The following is a 22,370-nucleotide window of genomic DNA, read 5'->3' as shown; positions in this document are numbered from 1 at the left end:
TAAACACACTTGGGGGTGAAAAGGAGAGCAGAGACGGGAAAAATAACTTATATTTCTGATGCTGAGTCTTTATTACAACCTGACTGATGACATTTCATGCTGTGTCCTTCAGCAATGCAAGATACGACGCACTGCCGGTCGGTGCGTGACAGCATTTCGTAGCTGCCTTGTGCCTACAGGCTCCTAGTACTGTGGTGACAAGTTACTCTGTAATGGCTGATCCTGATGCTGCTGTTCAGAAAACAAATGAGGGGAAAAAAAAGAAAAAAAAAAAAAAAAAAGAAATGGAGTTCAGGACTTGACCAAAACCAGGAAAGGATTGATGGTCTTTTTCTAGTCAGGATCTCTCCCAAGCCAGTACACCAGAGGTCAACGATGCTTTTCTGGATCCTGGATTTATTAAAGATGGGGAAGATAGAGGGAAACAATTGGAAAACTAATCTGTAGTTCTTTCGGCTCATAAAATAATTATGAGAGGAAACAAAGACACCAGTTGTACCTGAGCAGAACTATTGTGTGTCCTTGTTGTGGTTAACCTTTACCCATGTAAATGAGCATGGCCACCAGCCTAAATCCATCGTGGCCCTTGGGCAGTACGTGCGACTAAACGTATTTTTAATGGCTAGTTTTGTCTGAGAGATCGGCATTTTATACTGCTGGAGAAGTCTACGCGTAACCTGCAAATACTGCTCGGAAATGTTTTGAGTTGTGCGTTATTTCTTCCCAACCACCTCTAGTTGGCACTCGCGTCAACGTTTCGTGCCGGAGGAGATTCCCCAGGGCTGCCTGTCACAGGGGCTTTGGGGTTTGGGGGGAGAGCCGCTGCACTTTTTAATGCGTGTCCCCAGATTAGTATGCACCAAGAGTAAGCTTTCAGACCTGCTTGAAAGCTCCTTCAAGACAAAACTTGGGGAACCAGGTATGCTAAACTGCCAGGCGCAACATCAGGTATCACAACTGCGTGGTTATCTTTCTTGCGCTTTTCAATCGAGATTTTCCCAGTGTTTAACAACAGCGCTTTAAAAACTGTTCGTCCACCTGAGGAAGAGTTAAACTTGTGCAATTTTTTTTTTTTTTTTTACAGTCACTCTCCACTACTAATTAAGGCTGTTAAGATAATGTTTAATGCAAACGTTATTAACATTTCTCAGCTTGCAAGGTTCAGTTTTTTAGGAAGCTCTTTGGTGACTTGATACTTCCTCAGTCTCGGAATCTGCGAGCGGGGGGTTACGTACGCGCCGGGGCTCCCGCCTGCATGTGTGATGCACATGCTCATTTTCCACAACTTGCATCAGAAGCCTTGGAATTGTAGTAGGATTAGAAATTAAAGTCTCCATAAAAATATTTGCCTGTGCAAATTAAAATATGAAATCTTAAAGGCAAAAATAAAATTAGTGTTTTAGATGTAGTAGTATTACAGGCTATATACCATACAACTTAACAGCCTAAACAATTTGTTTATAGACATTGCAGTTAACTTTATTAGTCCTGACTGATACATAGCACGGGGATACTTGCTGATCTGTGAAATTCATCAGGGTCTAACAAAAGAATCGAGACGCCTAGTAATTTGTATTAGAAGCGGGTACACGAACTCACCAGTTACAAGTAAGTATTGCCCTATTTAAGCATGCCACTTGAATGACCCCGAGCAGACTGATTTTTAAGTTTAAATGTAATTATTTGTATAGATTTGATTATGATTTTGGGGGATGTATTTAATTACAACGTATTAAATTTATCTACACCTTTCCACCTGTTTTTTTTTGCATTTCGGTGGGGGAGGCTAGCCCTCGGGCAGCAACGCGCCCTGACTTTGAACATCGTGTATAAGAACAGGCCCTGCCGCTATTTACGCGGATTAAGTCCGGGGCTGCGACCGCCCCCCCCGCGGCCCCTGGACCGGCGGGTCGTCCCCCCCCCCCCCCCGCCCCGGCCAATGCGGCGCCGCCGCCCCTCGCGCCGCCGGGGAGCGCCCAATGGCGGCGGCCCCGCGCGCCGCTGCCCCGGGGCGGGACGGGCTCGCGCCGCCGCCTCAGCTCCGCTCCGCGCGCTGCCCGCCAGAGCGGGCGGCGGCACCGTTGCCCCGCGGAGCTCCGCGCCCGCTGCCGGCAGGTAGGTCCGCGGGGCGGGGGGGGGGGGGGGGGAGCGGCGTGCCCCGGGCCGGCCCTCCGCGCTCCCCCAACCCTGGCAGCCGAGGGAACGGGAACGGCGGGTCCGCGGGCAGCGCGGCGGGCGGAGGGGGAACCCGAAACCGGAGCCGGGGAAACCTGAGCCCAGGGCAGGTGGCCCCGCCGGCGGGGCTGCGGCCACCGCCTCCCCCCGCGGGGCGTTCGGGGCTGCCCCGGCCCTCCTCCCTCCGCGGAGCGGAGCGGGGGGGGCTGCGCGCCCCGCTGCGCGCTGGGGGTTCCCCCCCGCGCTCCAGCCCCTCTCCTGGCCGGGGCTCAGGGCACCGCTCCCGGCACCGGCTTCCAGCCTGTCCCCCCGTGGTCCGTACGCCCTCCTTCGCGGCTGCTTGCGATGGAGCCTGTTTATGACAGGCAGCCTAGCAACAACCCCCCCCCCCCCCTCGCCATCTTCTCCCAAATGAGTGCTCTCCTCTTATTATTTGTAATAATGCACGCTGTGTTTCTGTGCGAGTGCTAGCAGCTTATTACTCTGCGTCTGCAGAAGGGTGAGTGAGTCATTAACAGCAGCATGTGGAAGCTGCTTGTATCCACCTACCCCTCAGCTGCTCTATGCAATTACTCATGTTTTGGATTTTTCCTTTCTGGAGTCTACCGAACTGTGCTGCTTTTGAAATGTTTTTCTGTGGTTAAGATATTGCAAGACAAAGAAAAATCGCCACTCATCTTTTTGTCGTCTCGTTTGAATACGCTATGTAAATTATAGGTTGAAAAAGCTCAAATTACATATTTCCATGCAAAGTGGATTTCTGTGTTGATATATAACCAGACGGCCCCTTCCCTGCACATTTGCCTAGTTCGTGTGTTAAATATCCTTTCTGTAAAAAGCTCCACTTCTCTCTGTTGATTTTTGTTAATTCTTTTGTTGACTGATTGGCTGTAATCAGACTCAAATTATCTGGTGTTTTGTTTTTGGTTTGTTTGGTTTTTTTTTTTCCCCCTTTGTTTAATCCTTTTTGAGACTTCATTTATTCAGAAGCAAGTTAAAAAAAAAGTTCAATTCTCACTAGATCAGGAGAAGCTTTACAGTTCATGCCTTCTTGTACTTAGTTACACCTTTTGCTGGGAATTATCCTTAGAATAGCTTCACGGTTTTGGTTTGAGGGCATTTTTAGTATTGTCAAGGCAAAAATTTTGCAAACATTGGTGTTTCTTTACTTGTGAATAACCTGTGAATCATTCTTCTGTGTATTTTGTAAACTTACTGGCTTGGGCAAGCAAATGCTAAACTACAGGTTGATTGCAAAATGCTTGTGTTCACTAATTGTGGCATGTGACCAATTTCTCTGACGAGATGAATGAAACACCTCATGTAACACAGAGGTGAGCTCTGGACTTTGCCTTAATATTTTCCAGATAAACAGGTTTGTTAGTAAACAAAGTTTGTGTTGTCACAAAGAAGCTTGAAGAGCAGTTTTCCCATCTCCAGTGAGATGTATTAAGCTGGATTATGCAATGTATATGACTTCCCTAAATACTTAGTTTCTGAATGGCTAGGTTCTCTCTTCTCCAAGAACTTTCTGATTTGATTGATTCTAGCATAAGGTGATATTAGCTATGAATTACACTTAATCTGTTATATCATGCTTTTGGCAGGTAAATCTTTTACTTTTCCTGTATAACATTAATGGCTTTTCATGGTATTCCTGTGGAGATTTCAAGTACAAAGCAAGTAGCAGTAACCCCAAGCACATCTAACATAGCATTTTCCTTAGATACAGGAATACAGCTGGCAACTTTAGTGATCACTGCTATTTTATAGTTGTAGATTTTAAATAATTTTTAAAGTATGAATGCCATCGAGAGCATGACCATTAGACTTTCCGGTAAGAGAAAAGGTCAGATTTTTTTTTTTGCTCACATGTTGCACTGTATCTCAATTCTGACTATCTGTACTCTCTGATGATTCATGTCCTTAATTGTCATTAAGGATTTAACAGCATACTTTGGTCTTAACTGCAGATCTCTCCTTTATACAAGTTCCTTGCATCCCTCATTACATCAGTGGCATAATTAATACCCTGCTGTGTGGTCGGTTTAGATAAGAGTCCAAGGGATGCGAGGTAAAAAAGTAACAGCTACATCTCGGTAGCGGCCAACTCCCCATCCCCAGTCCTCATCTGTGCTATCTTGCCAGCTATCTTGTTAAGAACTGGCGGCTGGTACAGTTCCCCGGTTGAGAAACCCAGACTGTGTGGGGGTTAAAGCCATATTGTGAGTGGGCTAAATACATCATGTTTATAGAGTCCTTAATTTTCAGCTATCTCAAGTCTGGCATCAGCAAATGAAGATGAGAAGTGGTATCAATCTCTCAAGATGTTCTGCTTCGCATGGCTTCTGTTGCCCCTGTTGTAGAAGTGGTGACTTTTCCAGTCAGTGAGGCAGTTGCCAAGGTGGAATCAGCTACAGGATCATGGTTTGTGGATTCACCTGCTCCAACACTTTGCTCCTGGTGGTACCTTTTCTTCCTGCAGCTTTTAACCCAAGTATTGCACTGAGGCATTGTGCAAAGCATGTCATGATCCTTGCCAATAAAATATCAGAATAACTGAATTTTGTTGAAAAGCCCTATTCCTAAAGGCAGGCTGAAAGTAATGGCTTTAGCCTCAGAAGCTTTGCAACAATGTTAGCTTTCTCTTTGAAAGTCGGAAAGCTAAAAAAAAAAAAAAAAATCAGAAAATAAGCTATATAACTAAGGATATATGTGGTCGTGGCAATCTTCTAACATAATCCTGTCCCTCTAAAATTTGGACGTATCTAAGCTAATCACCGACCTCACGCTACAATCAGCTAGGAAAGGAGAGCCTTCAGAAGGCAATTCTTGGGCAATTTATCTGAATTGTTAGTTATGTTACAAAAAAAAAAAAAAAAAAGAAATAAAAAAATCCATGAAGTACTCAGTGGCAACACCGGATTTTTTTTGTTCTCTGATTCCTTAAAATACATTTTCTTTGGAGTCTAACCATGCTGGATGGTTTCTTAAAGGATTGCAAGTTCTGCTAATGGATGTAATAACTTCACAGGTGGTTAACCTTGAGGAAGGAATGCCTGTCTTTGTATGTGTTGTCTTCAGGACTATGGCTGTAATTGTGACCAGATGAATTTGTGTCCTAGGAAACACAACTAGAAGCCTTACAGCTCAGCTCATACATCTGGAAACATTAGGGGTTAAATCTTTGCACCTTGTAGATGGTGAAAGTTTTTCCAGGACCTTAAACAGGGCAGAAATCCATCTGAAAGTGCCTATATGGGTAAGAATGCTTCCCAAGTAGGGATTATGGATACCCTATTGACTTCTACGTCCAGTTTTCACTGTCTTTCATTTAAACGTGCAAATAAAGTGAATGGAATGGAAGGTCCAATTTGTTTCAAAACTTAAGGCAGTAAAATTTCAGAGGTTGAGAGTGAAAAAAACAGAAAATGCAGTCCTGTGGAGATACCAGGGCACAAGCCTCAGGGTTCCAGGATTCCCTTCTTTTCTGAAAAACTATGGATTAAATACATCAGTGCATTAGTTAGAGCAGGAGTGCACTTTTGATCCTGATCATCTGCACTTACTGTACTTCACTTTGCATCTCAGAGCACATAAACTGATTTTGTTTGGGGTAAAACTGAGTCAGAAGAACTCCAGGAGCTCATTTAATGTACTCTAAGTGCTAATGCAAATTCAGTCTACAGGATCAGATTGGAGATAGTTAGAAGTAAAAGCCACAAAAAAGTGGTGTGAAAGCTATGCCCTTAATGCTGAGTGTTTCACCCTACAATTTTGCTGCTATTGGTAGGGTTTGACACTGCTTCCTAGTGTAAATTCAGGATATAGCATCTTGATCAACTTGTTACCAATTTTTTAAATGTAACATAATCTTCAGTATATATTTATAGAAAAAATATAAGGGAAAATATAAACATCGTAGCATAATATTAAAAAAGTTAAAAGAAGACATCAGCGCATGTGTCCTTTAGATAACTGTAGAAAGAACTAGTGCTTTATTTAATAGAAAATGCTCTTAAATGAAGTAGATTACTGAAATGTATAGGCTTTTTAAACATCAGTTCTATAGAGATACAGTTGTTATAAAGCAGCCATAAAATTAGAGAGCTTTTGCCCTCACCCCTCCCAAAAATCCTTCAATAGGTACTTTTCTGACAGTCAATATTACCTAAAATGTTGAAAATGTCTTCTCAGCAGTGATGTATTAAGGTTTCTCAGTTCACTGCAGTGATATATCTACAAATACGTGTAAGACTTTCTTGAAGATTTACTTATTGGAAGAGGTCATGCTGTGGGAACAAGATTATTTGTGCCATTACTTCAAATCAGCACTTGGTGATTTAATCTCGTAACGCTCAGGAGCGTTGATATGAAATAAGAAACAAGTCTCTGAGTAACAAACCACAGCTCAAGTGCCTCTTGTCCATTCTTTGCAGAGTAAGGCAGTTGTTCAGTGTTTGATACTGACGGGGAAGATGGGATAGACAGATTGCCGTCATAAGTTCTATTGTATAAAGTCATTTACATTGAATATTAAATGTGGTTTTTAAGCTTTGTTGCAGACATTTTCCTATGGGGAGACAGAACTAGGTGAAACTCCTAGGAAAGAGTCCTGAAAGAAGTAGCAGCCCTAGAAGTGATGAAGGAGGGAGCCAAAAAGCAGCATGGGAAAATAACCTGAAAATACATGTGTGTGTGTGTTATTTAGTAATGATAAATACCTGCAGGTATCAGGAGTGCGTGCTGTAGAGTTTAGGGAATTGGTCAGACCCCTGGAAGAGGGGAGGATCTACACTAACACAGCGTATCAGTGAAAGGGGAAATAGAGTATTGGTACGATGTTATTGTTGGCTGTGATTCAGTTGTCTTAATTTAGGTGTGAAAAAGACATGCAAGCCGAAGTTAGTTGCCGTAGTCTTTCTGGAGGGGGATTCACCTCATTTGAAAGTAGATCAGACAAAGTATCCTCTGGAGGTGTTGTGTTCCTTCTGCTGACTATAAACAGAGCATCAGGTGACTATCTCTGATGTCTAACTGGGCGTCCGGAGTTAAATGAGATGTGATTCATCTTGCTTTATTAAAGTAACTGAACTAAATGTCTCAGCACAATTCCTTTGGCTTGAAAGAGAGGACAGAACTGATCAGTACGCTTTAGGATCCTATGAAGGTACATTCAAAACTACCCTACTATTCAAAGAGCAGGCAGTGTGCTCCGAAGCTGAGATTTAGAGCGGAGCTCTCGGTCCAAGGGCAGCAGATCTGCCTGGTGAGCGGGAGAGAAAGGATGTCTTTTTGCTGAGCTGTGTTTCTTGTTTCATTGCGCTCTCTTTTAGGCCAAGTTTTAGCTGGCATTTATAGGCATGAATATTTATAGAAACTAATTCTTTCTGTGGTCCCTTGGGCTTGCCAGCTGTGAAATGAAATGAAAGAATTATCTTTAATTTACTTTTGAAAATGGGGGTGGGTATATGATATAGTAATTTTGTTCTCTTGCTATCTGAACCAGGGGCCTCTTGTGAACAGAAGGTACCATTTTGCAGAACTGCATGGTGGTTTTGTGGTTGTGTGGGTGATGGAAATGCATGGAAAAAGCATTACTAAGCATTTTTGAAGAAAAAAAGTATTACTAGCTGCATAACTGAAACTTGAGCTGGTCAAGCTCCACAGCACAAAGTCAGTTTATTTTCTAATAAAGTAGTTTCAATGAAACAGCTGTAGGGAAGAATTTGGCCTATGAAGTTTAATGATTAGTTGTTGTTTAATTGCTAGTTGCTCCTGAGGACAGAAACTTGCCACCAGAAATGCTCTTTTCTCTCTGATCCTTGTTACGATGTTTCCAGTTCACCAGAGTTCAGATATTTACCTGGCTAAAAATTATATCCTGTATATAGAAATTATCTGTAGTGGAAGCATCAAGTGCATGTTCTTAAATCTCATTCCAAATTATAAGGTACATGAGGTAAACATGAAGAATAAAATCTCAGCTGATAGATGCATGGTTTTTTTGGGGGGGTATTCACTGCCAGAATCTCAGATGTCACTGAAGGGGATAAAACTGTGGTAGAATTGATTGGGCAGATCTGGGCTTTCCCCTCCTAAATAACTCATCTCTGCCCTCTGCAATTTAATTGTCCAAGTCTCTCTGAATGGAGGCAGCTGTATTAGTTTAGCACACTACATGTGTGATCAGTTTGGCAGCAGCATTCACTTTTTTTTCCAGAAAAGATTGCACATTCTCCCTGTATTCAATCCAGGCTATTGATATGAATATGCTTGGAGCTAAGACTGATTGAGGACGGCCACAGACCTTTGAGACCTGCAGCTCCAAACAGTTGCATTAAGTTCTTTGGTGACACTGAAACAGGCACTAACTTTTCAGTGATAATCCATTCTTTTCAGGAAGTTTGTCTTGAAAAAAACCTTAATTCTTCCAATTCCTCTAATTTTCAACAGTCTGTAATATGCTTTTGTTTGTGTCTGTGTGAATTATGCTTGTGTCAAATTTACAACTCTGCCACAGTGAGTCAAGGCCAGCCTTGGTAACAGAAGCAGAGTCCCGGTCCCCTTGTGGGTCTGTGCTTTTATGGAAGAAGGAGGTAAATATCTCAAATGTTTTCAGATATACTTGTCTGCATCCCATTTCCAAAACTTGTCTACTGAATAAGTCAGTCTTTGCCAAAGGTTAGCTGGTCTCAAGATTCTCCAGAGCTAAGAAGAGAGCTGTAATGCTCCATTAACGTTTGACGTGAACTGGTATTTCCACATATCATAACGCTGTGCAACTGAGACATATCATGGGCTGAGGAGCAGGATAAGCATGGTCTCTTATGTCTAGGTGAGGTTGGGTAGGGAGGTGGAGTGACCTGGCTGTGTTATTTCCATTTCCAGGGGAGGCTCCGTAAGCAGGCGTGCTGTCAGACACGCAGCACTGCTGGCGGTGTTGCCTCAGATGGATTGCGTAGAAGAGGATATTCAGATTCCAAACATTTTAATGAAAAAAGGCCTTGCTGGTTTTATCTGAGTGCCCGCCATCCATCTCCATGTCTGCAGTGCTCGATATTGATTTTTCAATGAAGTGAGTGATCTTCACAAAGTTATATCTGCTTTGTTTTCCTGACTAGATTGCAGAGTCTTCAAGGCAACAGTAACCCTGTCTTAAACTTCCGGGGGGATTGAGGGGGAACAGAGTATTGGGTTGGGGGTTTTGTGGTGGATTTTGGTTTTGTGTTTTGTGGGTTTTTTTTACACTGTTGCTCTACTAAAGCATATGGATAACACAAAACAGGTCATGCATAAACCAGACCCGATGCCTTCCTTTAAAGAAAATTATCTTTGGGTTACACAATGTCTGACAGCACCCATAAATGTAACATAAATGAAATTCCTGTCTAAAAATCTGGGAGGCAAGCTATTGCATTATCTAAGTCCAGTTGAAATCTGAGTATGTTCATGACTTCACTTGTCTTACCATGTGACTTTCGTCTTACTCTTTTAGTTTCTGCATGCATAATGTGAAATGTAGGTAAGTAGAGCATACTCATAGATGTATAGAATAGCTGGTCACCTAATGCAGTTAAACTTTACACTATTTAATGATAAAACAAATGTCTGCTATTTGAAACTGAAGAGTTGGTGTCTGAGAAGGAAAGAGTAGTGAAATGTCTCACAGTAGGTTTTGTTTTGGTTTGGTTTGGGTTTTTTTGCATATTGACTTGGTGCAGCCAGGTAAATTATTCTATGTCCTCAAACCATGGAATTTTGAAAGATCAAATCACATTCCTATTTCTATGTGAAAACTGGAGACTTTTTTCGTGCCCCTATAAATAGTAGTTTGTGTAGCTTTTGATTCTGTGTACCATGTACCTGTGCCTACAGCGCTTGTGTACCACTGGCTCAGGCCAGCCATATGAGGGGCTGCCATCGCAGGAGCTTTCCCAGCACAGTTTGGTCTATGGGGAAGGAATCTTCTCCCCAGGGTGTCTGCACGGCTCTGTCAGTGTACCCGAATGCATTGTTCCCTGCTGTTCCAGTTTTGACAGTTTACTTTGACAATAATGCCCCAACCATTGAGTGATTAGCCATTGTTCACGTCTTTTTTTTTTTTTTTTTTTTACTATTATTAACCATTCTGGTTTATGATTTGCTGGTTGATAGCTTCACAAATGCTTTGGTGCAGTGACTGTTTGAGCCATTCCAAGTACTATGAAACCAAGGACTGTGCCACACTCTGTGGGAACTGATTCATATTAATTTCAATGTAAAATACTGCATATTTGTCAGCACCTTGAATGCTTCATAACTGGACATTTCTGTCACATTAAAAGATGAGCATCTCATGGAAGCCATCCAATAATGTTGGTATTAACTATTTGATGTTACTGAGCATGAGGTACAACTGGTCCTTCTTCCTGCTGTTGGTACTCAGACTTGCAATGGCTTCTCTTGTAGCTTCCTCATCAAAATACTGAGTATGATAAAATGTGAGTGATTTGCTGCCTCCATATGCCACAGGGGTCCACCTCACACCATGTACCCCTGCAGCACTTACATGATCTCATGTAGATAGATGGCAACGCCGTCTCAGATTCCTCTTCTGGAATGCACAAGGTTGCCTGCTGTCTCACAGGCACGGCTAACTATCAAAGTGGCAGCACCATAAAGATGAGCAGCTGCTGCTCACCAAACCAGGTGATGCCAAAGCACTGGTGCTTAGAAAGCAGAGTATTCTGAACTTCATTTTCAGCAGAGGGCTCTACATGTTCGCACCAGAGGAAAGCCACCTCTTGTGTTGTGTTCCCTGTGAACTTCGAGACGAATGAGCGGCACCCAGGAATGAGTATTACCTCCACGATAATCTTACCCTTCTCTGTAGGTATGGACCTGCTGACAGAGATAATACAAAACAGGTTCTTTTCTTTTTCCCTTGAAACATGTTTTATTTTTACTAAGACCACTTATTTAGTGTGTGTTACTAAAAACAAACAAACAAAGCAACAATGAGCCCAAAACCAAACAAAGAAATTAAGGATTTTCTCATACTCTCTGTTCTACATCATGCTAGTATGCCGTGCATTCTTATTTCATGTTTTGACAATTAGACAAATACAATTAGACTCAAATGTATTAGACAGTAGTGTTGCAAACATACTGTTTCATACTGCGTATGAATTTGACTTGTCAAGATCTTTGTTTCTACTTCATATATATTTTTTTGTAATATATAAAATACTGGGTCCCTTTAAATTCCATCTTTGCTCAAGCATGGTTTTTTTCTAGAGTTTTCATTCTCTTGGAATAGGAGTAGTCCTGCTAAACAAACAGCACCATCAAGTCTAATGGGACTATATTTAGAGTGTCTAAAATAGAGTGACAACAAACATAGTATTTGTGAGTTGCCCTGAAGGGCTGCAGTGTCCTGGAATCACACTAAATTGCATAATCTCAACTGACTCTTCAGAGGAAACGAGGAAGGACCTGTTGGATCATCCAGGGAATTTTCTGCCAGGTCAGGCTTGTTCCCTGTGATACCTCTCTTCCATAGTATCTTTTCCTTTTTTTTTTTTTTTTTTTTTTTTGTCTGGCTTTAATCAAGGAGGACTTCTTTAAACTGGGAGACAGCCTCACGTTTTAAAAGCTGCCTTTATGTATAACCACCAAACAGGATCTCCCTTATAATGAAAATACCTTTTAAAATGATTTTCCTTCGAAGGGTGTTACTGATACAGCTTAGAAGTTATAAAATATATTACATAGAAATACAGCTATTTAGAAGTTATTTGTAGATATATAGTTGTTAGTTATATATACAGAGAAGGCTTGAACAGAAGGTGGCTTTCTCATTCAGTGTTCCAAATCTCCCTTTCCAGCCAACATTCAGCACAGGAAAACCTCTTTGCTTTCTTACAGGGCTGCATCATTTCCCCCATGGTCCTTGTCTTCGTGGTGCTTTCACACTTGAATTCTGTGTTTTTTCTCTCACTCTGAAGCTGTTCTCCCATTCTGTGTGCATTCACAGCTCAGCTACATGAATGCCCACCCTCTCTGTAGGCATACAGCCCCCAGTGAAGCATCTTTGTCTGCGGAATCCAGTTTTTCCTTTGTCTTGAATGCGGCTAGTGTTTGAGGGCTTGACTTCTTTCTTTCGTGTTTTTTGGTTGTTTTGTTTTTGTTTTTTTTTTTCTTTCTTCCTCTAGCTTTCTTAGCCCAAAATGAGTTTAACTGATACTGATTGATGGCAACTAATTATACTCGCCATTTTCAGTGATGATTTTTCACCTAACTTCTAGCATAAATTTAGTTTTAATTCAGAAGATGAAGCCCTGATTTCATTGTGCAATTGAAACCAGTCCTGAGGCAGAGGAATAATTATGCTGGTCCTCCTTTTACTAATGGAGGCAGGACCAGTTTTTGAGTTGTAAAGTGAATATTATTAAAGCAGTAATTTGTTGCAAGGCATATAGGCAATGTTGGAATGTTAGCACCTGGCAAAAGATGATGGCATTTCATACAAGCCAGGATGTGTGTTTACTAGAAGAGTGTTTATCATCCAGCACAATATTCCAGTAAACTTGTAACTATTTACTCACTTCCCTGTTTCTTTTGTCATTAGTCCCAGTTTAGAATGAGGATAGATGTAGAAAGGGCTTTGTGATCTGTGTTCACCTCTTGACAGCTGTCTTCAGTGACATCAGACTGCAATGACATAGTTGGTCCAAGAATGACTAATTGTAAAATGTATGATTTTTACACCAGTGCAGTGAGATAACTTAAAAACCTCACTTTGATAATCATCACAACAGCAAGTAAGGTACAATAGCTTTTGGAGGGTTTGGTACGTGGAATACATCTGGCTAGCTTGACTGTGCGCAATTTAGACAAGAACATATGAAAGCATCAGTATCAGATGTGCAGACCAGGGTGATCAGTGGGAGTTTTCTTCTGAAAAAACATGTTCCTTGTATGATTCATTTTTTCAGGTTTGAAAGAAGAAAACATTTTTAAAAACCAGTTCCCTCCCCATGCTATGGATTGGAATGCCACGTATTGTGGCATTACATTGTGCAATAGTTGTGACTATTGCAAATTCACCATCTTGAACCAGAGAAAGTCTGTGACACATGTAACAGTCATGTGTGGAAGTCTGGGACTGGGGTGCTGCTTTGGAGTTCTGCCTTTTGGAGGAGTTGAGAAGACAAGAAAGAGTGGTAAGGACCATGCTCCTGCCCTCTCCTGAGGAGATGCTACCAAGCTCTCCCCACTTACCTCTCCCCCCCCTTGTTGCCTACTGTTATTACCAACAATTTCATTGAACAAGGAAAAACCTGATCTGTAAAATGGTTCTGAATTAGTCTAGCCTTTGGGAAGTCAAACCCTTATATTAGTGTTTTGCTTATTTTTTCTCCTATATGTGCAATACTGACTGGAAAAAAAAAAATCCCAGATTTTAGAGATGCAGATGTTTTGCTAAACAAACTGGCATGCTGCATCTTTCCTGTGATCTTTTCCCAGTCTAGTTTTAAAGCACTGTTGCTCTATACGGTCAGAGAAGCATTTGACTGATCTTTGCCTCAGATTCTAGTTTGAGTTAGAAGGCTGGCAGTCTGGAAAATTACCCTTCAAGTTTTGATGCAGTTACATGACTGGAGGTTTCAGTTACACTTTGAATGCATCATGGACCCACAGTGAGCTATATTTAAAGTCCTGAAATGCAGAGCTTCTACTTTCCCGATATGACTGGGGATGTGAACTGTCACTGCCAAACATTTTGTCTGGCATGCTCCCTTGGTTTCTGCCTGTTACACATTACTTCTAATTGTAAAAAAAAATAAATTTAGAATCCTATTCTTTTTCTGTATTGCTGCTCTTCTGCAGTGCCTTTCTACATTTCTCAAGTTCTTGTGAGTGCAAGTAATAGACGAAGAGGTTGAACAGTTTTCCTCCAGGTCCAGGGTTTGAATTCCTCTAAACACTGTCTTTCTGACTGACTCCTGTTATGAGGCATCCAGAACCCATGAAGTATTTCTAAGCCATGTCCTTGGCAGAAGGAGAGAGACTGTTGCCTTCTGAACTGCCTAAATATCCTGGTATTGGCTCCAGGAGAACATTTTAGGTGTGTTCTCTCTCTTGAAAACAGAGGAGTTTCTGTGGCAGATAAATTGTGGTATAGAGAAAACAGCAGCTTTCAGATACTGTTTTGACATAAATATTCCCTAGGGAGATGTTTATGACTTTCTTACCAATGCATCCCCTTCAGGCTCTCTTCTCTTACTGTCACAAAATGCAAGCTTCCAGCAAAGTTGAGATGTGTATTTGTGGGATATGGTTTTATGTGTAGTGGTTGGGTTCTTGTGGCCTAGAGAAAATAAGGGCATTCCAGGTCACCTCAGCTTTAGCACAACTCCTGCCACTGATTTGCAGTATGGATTGACAGAACACTTCATATTTATTGGAATAAGGGGTTATGGCCATTAATTAGTGTGTCTGCACTGGGTCTTGTGCTCAGGGAGACCCCCCACTGCTTTTCTGTCATCCAACATGCCAGATGACTCTAGTCATGTTCAGTACCACACTCTGCCTCACTCCATCTCTGTCTAAAATTGCCAGGGGACAGTAGTAATGACCTACCTTGTAATGGCACACAGTGGATTTGAGCAGACTCTAAAGACAGAGCACTAACACAGCTCTTGTTACCATTCACTTAGGTGTAATCTGTAATGGGCAAAGCCAGCCCTGCTTCCAGAGAGGCTGCAGGAGTTTCCATTTGGCTGCCTTTGAGCCGTAATTCTTCCTTACATATTGAGAGCTTTCATGTAAGTGAGTGTTAGATGCACTAGGTAGTGACTGAGCTTCTTAAGCTACATCTGAAGTCATGGAGCTCATGTAATAGTATGTATGAATCAGAGTAAGTAAAACTGGTGTAAGTTCTAAAACCTGGTGTTACCAGAGATTTTCTCGGGGCAATTTATAAACTGGGAGAGCAGTATACATGGAGAAAATAGCATTGTCAATATTAAGAATGCAATAATCGATTAACAAAATAAGACTTTTTTCTGTCGTCATCTAGGTCATTCATCCTCATGCAATGATTTTTTCAGTAACAATAATAATAAAACACAAATCCAGTTCCTTTATTTCATTGGGTTTTTCAAGTTTTTCCTTTTGTTTATCACCGAGTTTTGGTTTTGCTGTGGCACCATGAAGTACTTGGGACTTTCTTTTCATACTTAAGAACAGATTTCCAGTTTGGAGTTTGTTTATTATTCAGGTCATGATGTGCTGATGGTCAGTGCTTGTTATGCCAAGTTGAGAGGAAGAGCCATGAGCTCTCTCTCACTTGGAAATTTGCCCAAGGCAGCAATCATTCTTCAGTTTATGCTACTAGAATTGTTTTGTCTGTACAGGTTTGCCAAACACGTGGTCAAGATAAAATTACATATTTTTCCTTGAGACTTTCCTGGTGTTAGTGAAACTTGATTGTTACAGTAAAAGCCATGGTCAGAGTCTTTCCTTTTTTACCGTCCCTTTGGCTTAATTTCTTTTTCTGCTACGTGGACTTAACAGCTTGTCTAGTTGTTTTCTCTTCCATAGTCTCCTACAATAACCAAATGCAAAGTATGGTAACCAATTCATGTTTAGGTCCCTGGGATTGCAAGGGAATGTATAAGCAAGAAAAATAGTATCACTGTATGGATTACAGGATTTTTTCAGTGCTGCTGCCATGTAAGACAATATAATTAGAGTCTGTAAGTTTAGCACAAACTTGCTATTGATACTACATTTGCAAAGCAAAACCTGAATTTAATCATATCCATTTTTATTCTAATTTTTTTTCTCCTTCTATTTTTCCATGTAACTGTAATCTAGTAATTCTGGGTAGTGGTAATAAAGCCCACTGCAGAATACATCATACGTATGTAACTTGAAGCAATTGGAGAAATGACCCTTAGTATTTAAAATTATTAATTGTATCTTTTGAGCAGACTTGAAATGTACTGAGAAACAATGTTTGATTTTTCTGTCCAAACACATGAGTAATTGAATACTTTGAATGGTATGTTTACAAAAACACCATCCCACTACAGATACTTCTAAAAGGTCTTGATAGTGCTATGAACCATTACTACTGTTAGTGTTTGTACTCACATAGTGTGTAAAAGTCCCACCTGAAGTGAAGGCTCGTGGAACAAGGTGCTAGATGTGAGACTTCTGGCACAAGATAACTGTGTCACTTGCTCAAATATATCGTTTTGGCTTAACAAAACAAAGGGATAAGAATGATGATACTTCTTTTCATCTGTTGCAAGAGCAGAGTTGTACAAAAGAGAAGATAGGTAAGCATGCCACAAGGAGAAATGGCTATAAACTGTGAATTTACATAGATTTGAAATGAGAGAATGTTTCTAGTTATGAAAGCAGTGTTGTCATTTTAGAATGAACATCAGGTTTTAAAAGGGATTACGTAATGTGATTGATCAAAAACATTAGAAGCACTAAACAGACAAGGAGTTTTATTCCAGCTCTGTGATCTCTGCCAGTTGGAGAACTGGAAATAACTGTCACCCTCTTGTCACTCAAATTTACATGTCCCACCATGAAACTGTGATGTAAAAAAGGGACACCCGAAGGAGAAATTTTAACTTTTTAGAGTTTTGTTGCCTCATGGTTGGATCACTGGGATCAGCACGTATAACATCAGCTTTACCTTGTATTTGCAGTGTAATAGTAATAAACAAATTTTGATTCACAGTATTTTACCAAAAATCTGATAAACTAGGTCACTTCTATTTTTAACCAATTCAGCATCAAAAGCTTAATGAATGTAGTAACACAAATCCAGAAGTAATGAAATCTGAACTGATACAAATCCTATTCATGTAGAGAGGGGTAATGGTGGCCTGACCTGGGAATAACTTGTTCCAAGAAACATGTTTCCATCTCCTTTTGCTTGGGCTGTGCAACATAAACTTTTGCTTTAGCTGTAGCTCACTTGCAGTATAGAGGATCCATTTGTTCCCTTAGTTCTTGTCGTCTCCAAAATCCATTTCTCTAGGAATAGCCATGGTTGTCTGAGAAGTCTGAAGGACAGGGAGAAAAACTCTGAAATTCATGTGCAGAGTATTTGCTACAGTGTTTAAATAGTGAGTGCTGATTGGTTTGCTACAGAGAGGATTCAAGTTTATCCACAGTGTCAAATGATTCCTCTGGAGACTTGTACCTCTGTAGTAGTTCTGCAAATTACAGCCTCATTGTGTTAACTGATTGCACAATGGCATTGGTATTGTGCTGGCTAAGGCTCCTTATTTCTCAGTGGGGTTGGCTTAGGTTTTTTTTCTAAGGAGGATTTTGGAAAGTGAAGAGAGGTGAAAAATAATTTGGGGATGAAGTTGTATCTTTTCCACGTAATCTACACAGGAATTGGTTGTACATGATTCATAATTCTGTACAGGCATTTAGGTCAGGGTGTGGGATTGATGTTTTCTTGTGAAAGCTGAGAGAATGCAAAATTCTGTCTCAGTTGTTTTTTTTTTTTTTTTTTTCATCCTAATATATGCATCCTCAGCGTACCGCTATTCTTAGAATCTTTGACATCATGATCTACTCAGGCTGATTTTCCTCTCTTCCAGGTTGCTTGTCTAAAAGTTGTGATAACCCTGATAAGTCAACACAATCTCCTTTATTTACCAAACTGGGAAGACTGTAGAAAATTCAAGCTGTGGGGAAGTTGTATAGATGGAGTATGCGCTTCATGCTGCACTGCACAGTACTCTGATGCTTTTCTGGTCTCATAGTGCTCACTATCCACTTTAAGATGTTTAAATTTTTCTGTCTGGTACTGAGTGGATTTAGAAGAGTATGCTTGTCACGAGGCAGTAGGGTAAAAGAGAAAATCCAACCTAAAGTAATGGTATAATTCTCCCACATATCTGCACAGTTGAAACAGTCCATTTTCTTGCCTTATTTTATGTCTTTTTTCCCTTGACATTTTTTTTTTTTAAAAAAAAAGGAGCTCTGCTGGAGTCTCTGTGCATTAAAGGCAAGATAAACTGGTTTGTGGTTTTTTTTTTTTTTACTTTCCTGACATTTCATGCTTCCAACAGGACTTTTCCAGGAGAAAGGCAAAGTCAGTATTCAGTTGTTTGGGAAAAGATGACTTGGTTACAGATACTTAAACAAGCCGAAACCAGACAGCTTAATTGGTCACATGAGGAAAGCAAGATACCAAGGTCATCCTCTCCTTCCATCATATGGCATCCAAGTGACCCTAGACATCTGATTATTCTTTTTCTCTTGGCTTGCCTCTATGTTTAGCTTTGTAGTTTCTATTAATAGCACCCAAAATGGATGCTGTGTGAGGCAGGCAAAAGTACCTACCCACAGTGTGTGAAGGCAGACGTTCTGCCATGGGAGTGGAGGAGAAGGCATTGAGGCTCAAGTGCAGATGTTCCTCCAGCATTAGGGAATTGGTTGTATAACAGGAAAGATAGGCAGGGTTGCTGGCTGTGGGGTGGCTACAGGCTCTGGAAAGTCTATGGAGAGAGGATCAATCTTCTGGCAAATTGAACGTATCCATCAGGATTGTCTCCAGGAATCCATTTTTGTGTTTGCAGGAAACTGTACATTTTGTGTTCAATTCTGCTTGAAAAGGTTCATCTTCAGACAATGAACGTGGACCCATGAATTCTGTCTGTGTGTCAGGCTGGTCTGTGACTTCCAAACTTTTGAGTTTTCAACTCTTTCACGCAGCTCTTATTTGCTGACCTGCCTTCATCAGATGAATGGCTTTGTGGCTCTGAAGAGAATAATTATATTGGAAACCATTTAATGATATATGTCCTGCAGAAAATGCTTCAAGAGTGACATATCGGTCTGCTTTTTGGACCTAAATGTTGTTAACGTAGGGTGAAGAGAACTCTCAGGGAAGTATCTGTTCTTGTACACCAACATGAAGTTTTACCCCAAAAACCCCTTTAGTTAGGTGAGAGAGAGCAGACCAAGAGATGCCACTTAAAGCTCTTTAAAATAGCCAAGTCTGAGTTTTAGTATTTTCAAATACTTGAATACCATGGCAACAAGAGCTTCAATGCTTGAGATAATTGGGGACAGAATTCACATGCTTCCCTAGGAGGAGGCAATAGTCCTCTGAGAGTTTTGAAGTGGTCTGCAAATCAGAGGCAGTCATGGGTGCTTGTTAAAGAGAATTTCTCTCCCCAGACCTGACCTTCCCAGTTACTAGCCCACAACCAGAGCAATTTGCAGTTCCCTATTCCCTCTAGCACATTCCCAGATCTGTGTGGGGTACATCTTATTGGAGTACATTCTAATTAAAGCTGCTGTGTCTGTGAAAACATTTGCTGGGCTACAGCAAAATCATGCTTAACTCCAGACAAGATCTAAGATGTTGGCTTTTAAAACGTGGAGTTCCAGTCAACCAGCAAAGCTGAAAGTGCAGCTAACTGAGAGCGCAACTCTTCGTACCCAGACCATGATGAGAATTATGGGCAACCCGTCCCAATCTCAGAACCAGCTACATAAATGTTATTTTAGTGAGACATGCAGTTTATTGCTTGTTCTTGAGAGGGATCAGATATTGTAACTAGCAAGAAGAGCAAGGGCATGCTGGCATCTTGGAACTGGATTAAGTTCCACCGTAATCAAAATTTGCTAAACCTGGGAGAATCTCCACCTCTCTTGCTGGGGTTATGAAAGGCGTGGCTCCCTGAGTAAGGAATAAAACATTGGTTTTGGTGATTGACTGTTTTAACATAAGGACGCTTGAAGACTGTCAGGTGCTTTAATCAAGGAGCTGCTCAAGTGTAGCTGTCCTCTAGACACAGGTGACATTCCTGTCCCAAAGGTAGCAGAACTTTGACAGTACTGTGCCAGTGGTACATAAATTGGTTTAATGTTCTGTCTTATTAAAATGGTGGCATCATTTCTCCCATTTAATTTTCTAAAAGACATAATTTACTCCTTTCTTAACAGCACTTGAAAAGAAAAGAAAGTTCAAAGGAGGTATTTCCCTCTGTTGGCTCATCTTCACCCTACCTCTCTCCCATTCTGCTTCCTCCTTATAATCCCCAAGTGAAGATGAGTAGCATGCTGCGAATATGACGTCGCTGACTAGTGTCATTGCCTCCCACCAGTCTGAGTGGGTGTCCTTCACTGATGAGCTGCTTCTCCCTGTTAACCCGCGAGGTAAGCTACCTCTGATTTTTCTTTGAACTTTGTGAGAATTTGTTTGAATTAGACCAACTCCTGTCATGTATCTAGCATCACAGAGCTTGTCTTCTGAATGGAAGCAGTATGTGCAGATGTTGAATTATCTCCTGCTACCCCCTATGTACTAGGAGAGTTTGGGTCAAAAATGTAAAATACTCTGCTAATGTGAGATTTCCTTAGAGTAGATCTATTACAGGGTTTGAATCTGTCCTTCAAGATTCAAAACAGTATCCCAACTGACGATGGAGGAAGTCTCACCTATTATAATCAAGTGCAAAACTATGTCTGGTGTTAATCTAAAAACTACATTAGGTGAAGGAAAATTTTCTACCTACATTTAATAGCAAATTTTAGATATTTCAGGAAAAAAAAATGAAGTAATGGTGAGTCCTACCAATTTTTCTTTTTTGTCTCTATTTTAGGTAGCACTGAGGAGCCTCTGGAGAAATGTTTTTCTTCCTCAGACTCCTCCTCAGAAGAGTACCACAATGCAGATGGAGAATTTCAAGATCTCTCCCACACAGAGCTGGAAGATGCTATTGACCAACCCAAGGTGGATCCTGCTGCGCTTGGGAGCCATGTGTGTCCCAGCACTGATCTGTCATCATCCATCAGTGCTTGGGTTCAGTTTGAAGATGCACCATGGGCCAGTGCTCCATCAACACACTCACAAACAGGTGAAGCAAATGCACGAAAAGGTCCATTCCAGTAACCGAACAGAATCCAGTGAGAACCTACAGGATTTGTTTTCCTTGCTCTTTGATCTCTCAGAGCTTGGACTTTGGCTAGTTTGTTCTGTATTTTAACACAAAGTTATCAGAGTTTCAAAAAGGGCTCATAATTTCATTCTGGGTTGAACTAGCAGTATTTTGTTTTTGTAAAGAAAATGAAAGGCTTCTATTTATTTGTTGATTATTCTTCTTAGTTGTAAATACTTACTGATCCTGCTGATAAGGAGAGAAGGAAGAGCACCTGTAACTGTAAATCTGTAAAACTGAGGTTCTCTACCTCTCTATTATTTAATTTCATGGTTAGGTGATCCTTACTCATACCCATACAGCCACATACTTTTTCAAATGGAGCTGTTGGTTGCTCTGACACCATATTTCCTTCCTAATGTTGTGATGTCCTTTTTGACTACAAAACTTTAAGTGCACCTTCTTATTAAACAAAAAAAAATCTTTGCTAAATAAAGCTAGCAATAACAAAGAGAATTCCATAAAAATAATTTAATGGTATATTATTTGATTTCCCATCCTTAAAGGTATGTGGCCAAGTCTTAAGGTATGTGCTTAGGAAAAGCACTGCCTATTGGCTTGTGTTTTCAGTCACAGGGGGCATTAGTTTGTAGGCAAAGGTCTAAAATATCCAGAAGAGGTGATCAGAGAAGACTTTCTAAAACCATTGTGGCTTTGAAGAAGGCACTCATTTGTGCCCCTGTAAAGGCTTGTCCTAAGTGATCCATGCCACTGGGGGTTATTTACACACTGAGTTTTACTGTCTGACTGAGATTCATGGAGGAGGATGGTTCCCCTGGCAGTCAGATCAGGATGTACTCTAATCCTTCCGTGGGAGACTGTTATACTGTAACTATGTAGGAACCCTAAGGAGGTGATGTGGATATTTTAAAATCCTTGTTAATGAGTTAGTCCAGCTCCTATTCTGTTCCCTGTATTATAAATGGCCAGACCAGTGCAGCTGACAGCCTCTAAAGGAAAGGTCATGGGGCAGAAGAGAAGGCAGCTCTTTGTCTTTGACCCTCTATTCTGAGGAACTCTTGACAGCGAGAGGTAGGATAAACTTGAGCCTTGTTGTTCTCAATTAATCTGCAGGTCACGTCTTTTTTTTCTATGGGCGGTAGCAGAGCTGGCGACTTGGTGTTATAACCGTGATACGCTGACACGCTCAGCGGAAAGCCCATGGTGACAGCAATTATTCATTTCCAGTAGCAAACAATAGCAAATAGCCAGACT

General features: G+C 41.1%; 1 protein-coding gene across 3 annotated transcripts in view; it reads left to right on the top strand.

Annotated features, from left to right (window-relative positions):
• The first annotated feature begins 854 nt into the window (after positions 1 to 854).
• Positions 855 to 22,370, top strand: part of STON2 (stonin 2) — a 79,022-nt gene continuing 57,506 nt past the window's right edge. Inside the window, exons 1-3 of one of the 3 annotated variants that reach the window (XM_033008557.2) lie at positions 855 to 919; positions 20,161 to 20,373; positions 20,820 to 21,074. In XM_033008557.2, the coding sequence (XP_032864448.1) occupies positions 20,286 to 20,373; positions 20,820 to 21,074 (343 nt within the window). In that variant the 5' untranslated portion in view covers positions 855 to 919; positions 20,161 to 20,285. Of the gene's footprint in view, positions 920 to 1,998; positions 2,116 to 9,100; positions 9,254 to 20,160; positions 20,374 to 20,819; positions 21,075 to 22,370 lie in introns of those variants that run through there. The other 2 variants (XM_042790573.1, XM_033008556.2) reach the window with 2 other exon arrangements.

The sequence above is a fragment of the Tyto alba genome, unplaced genomic scaffold (assembly GCF_018691265.1).
Source record: "Tyto alba isolate M040663 unplaced genomic scaffold, T.alba_DEE_v4.0 Super-Scaffold_18, whole genome shotgun sequence".
Classification (NCBI taxonomy): Eukaryota; Metazoa; Chordata; class Aves; order Strigiformes; family Tytonidae; genus Tyto; species Tyto alba.
Note: the sequence above shows the minus strand (reverse complement) of the source record. Positions and strands in the feature narration are given on the sequence as shown.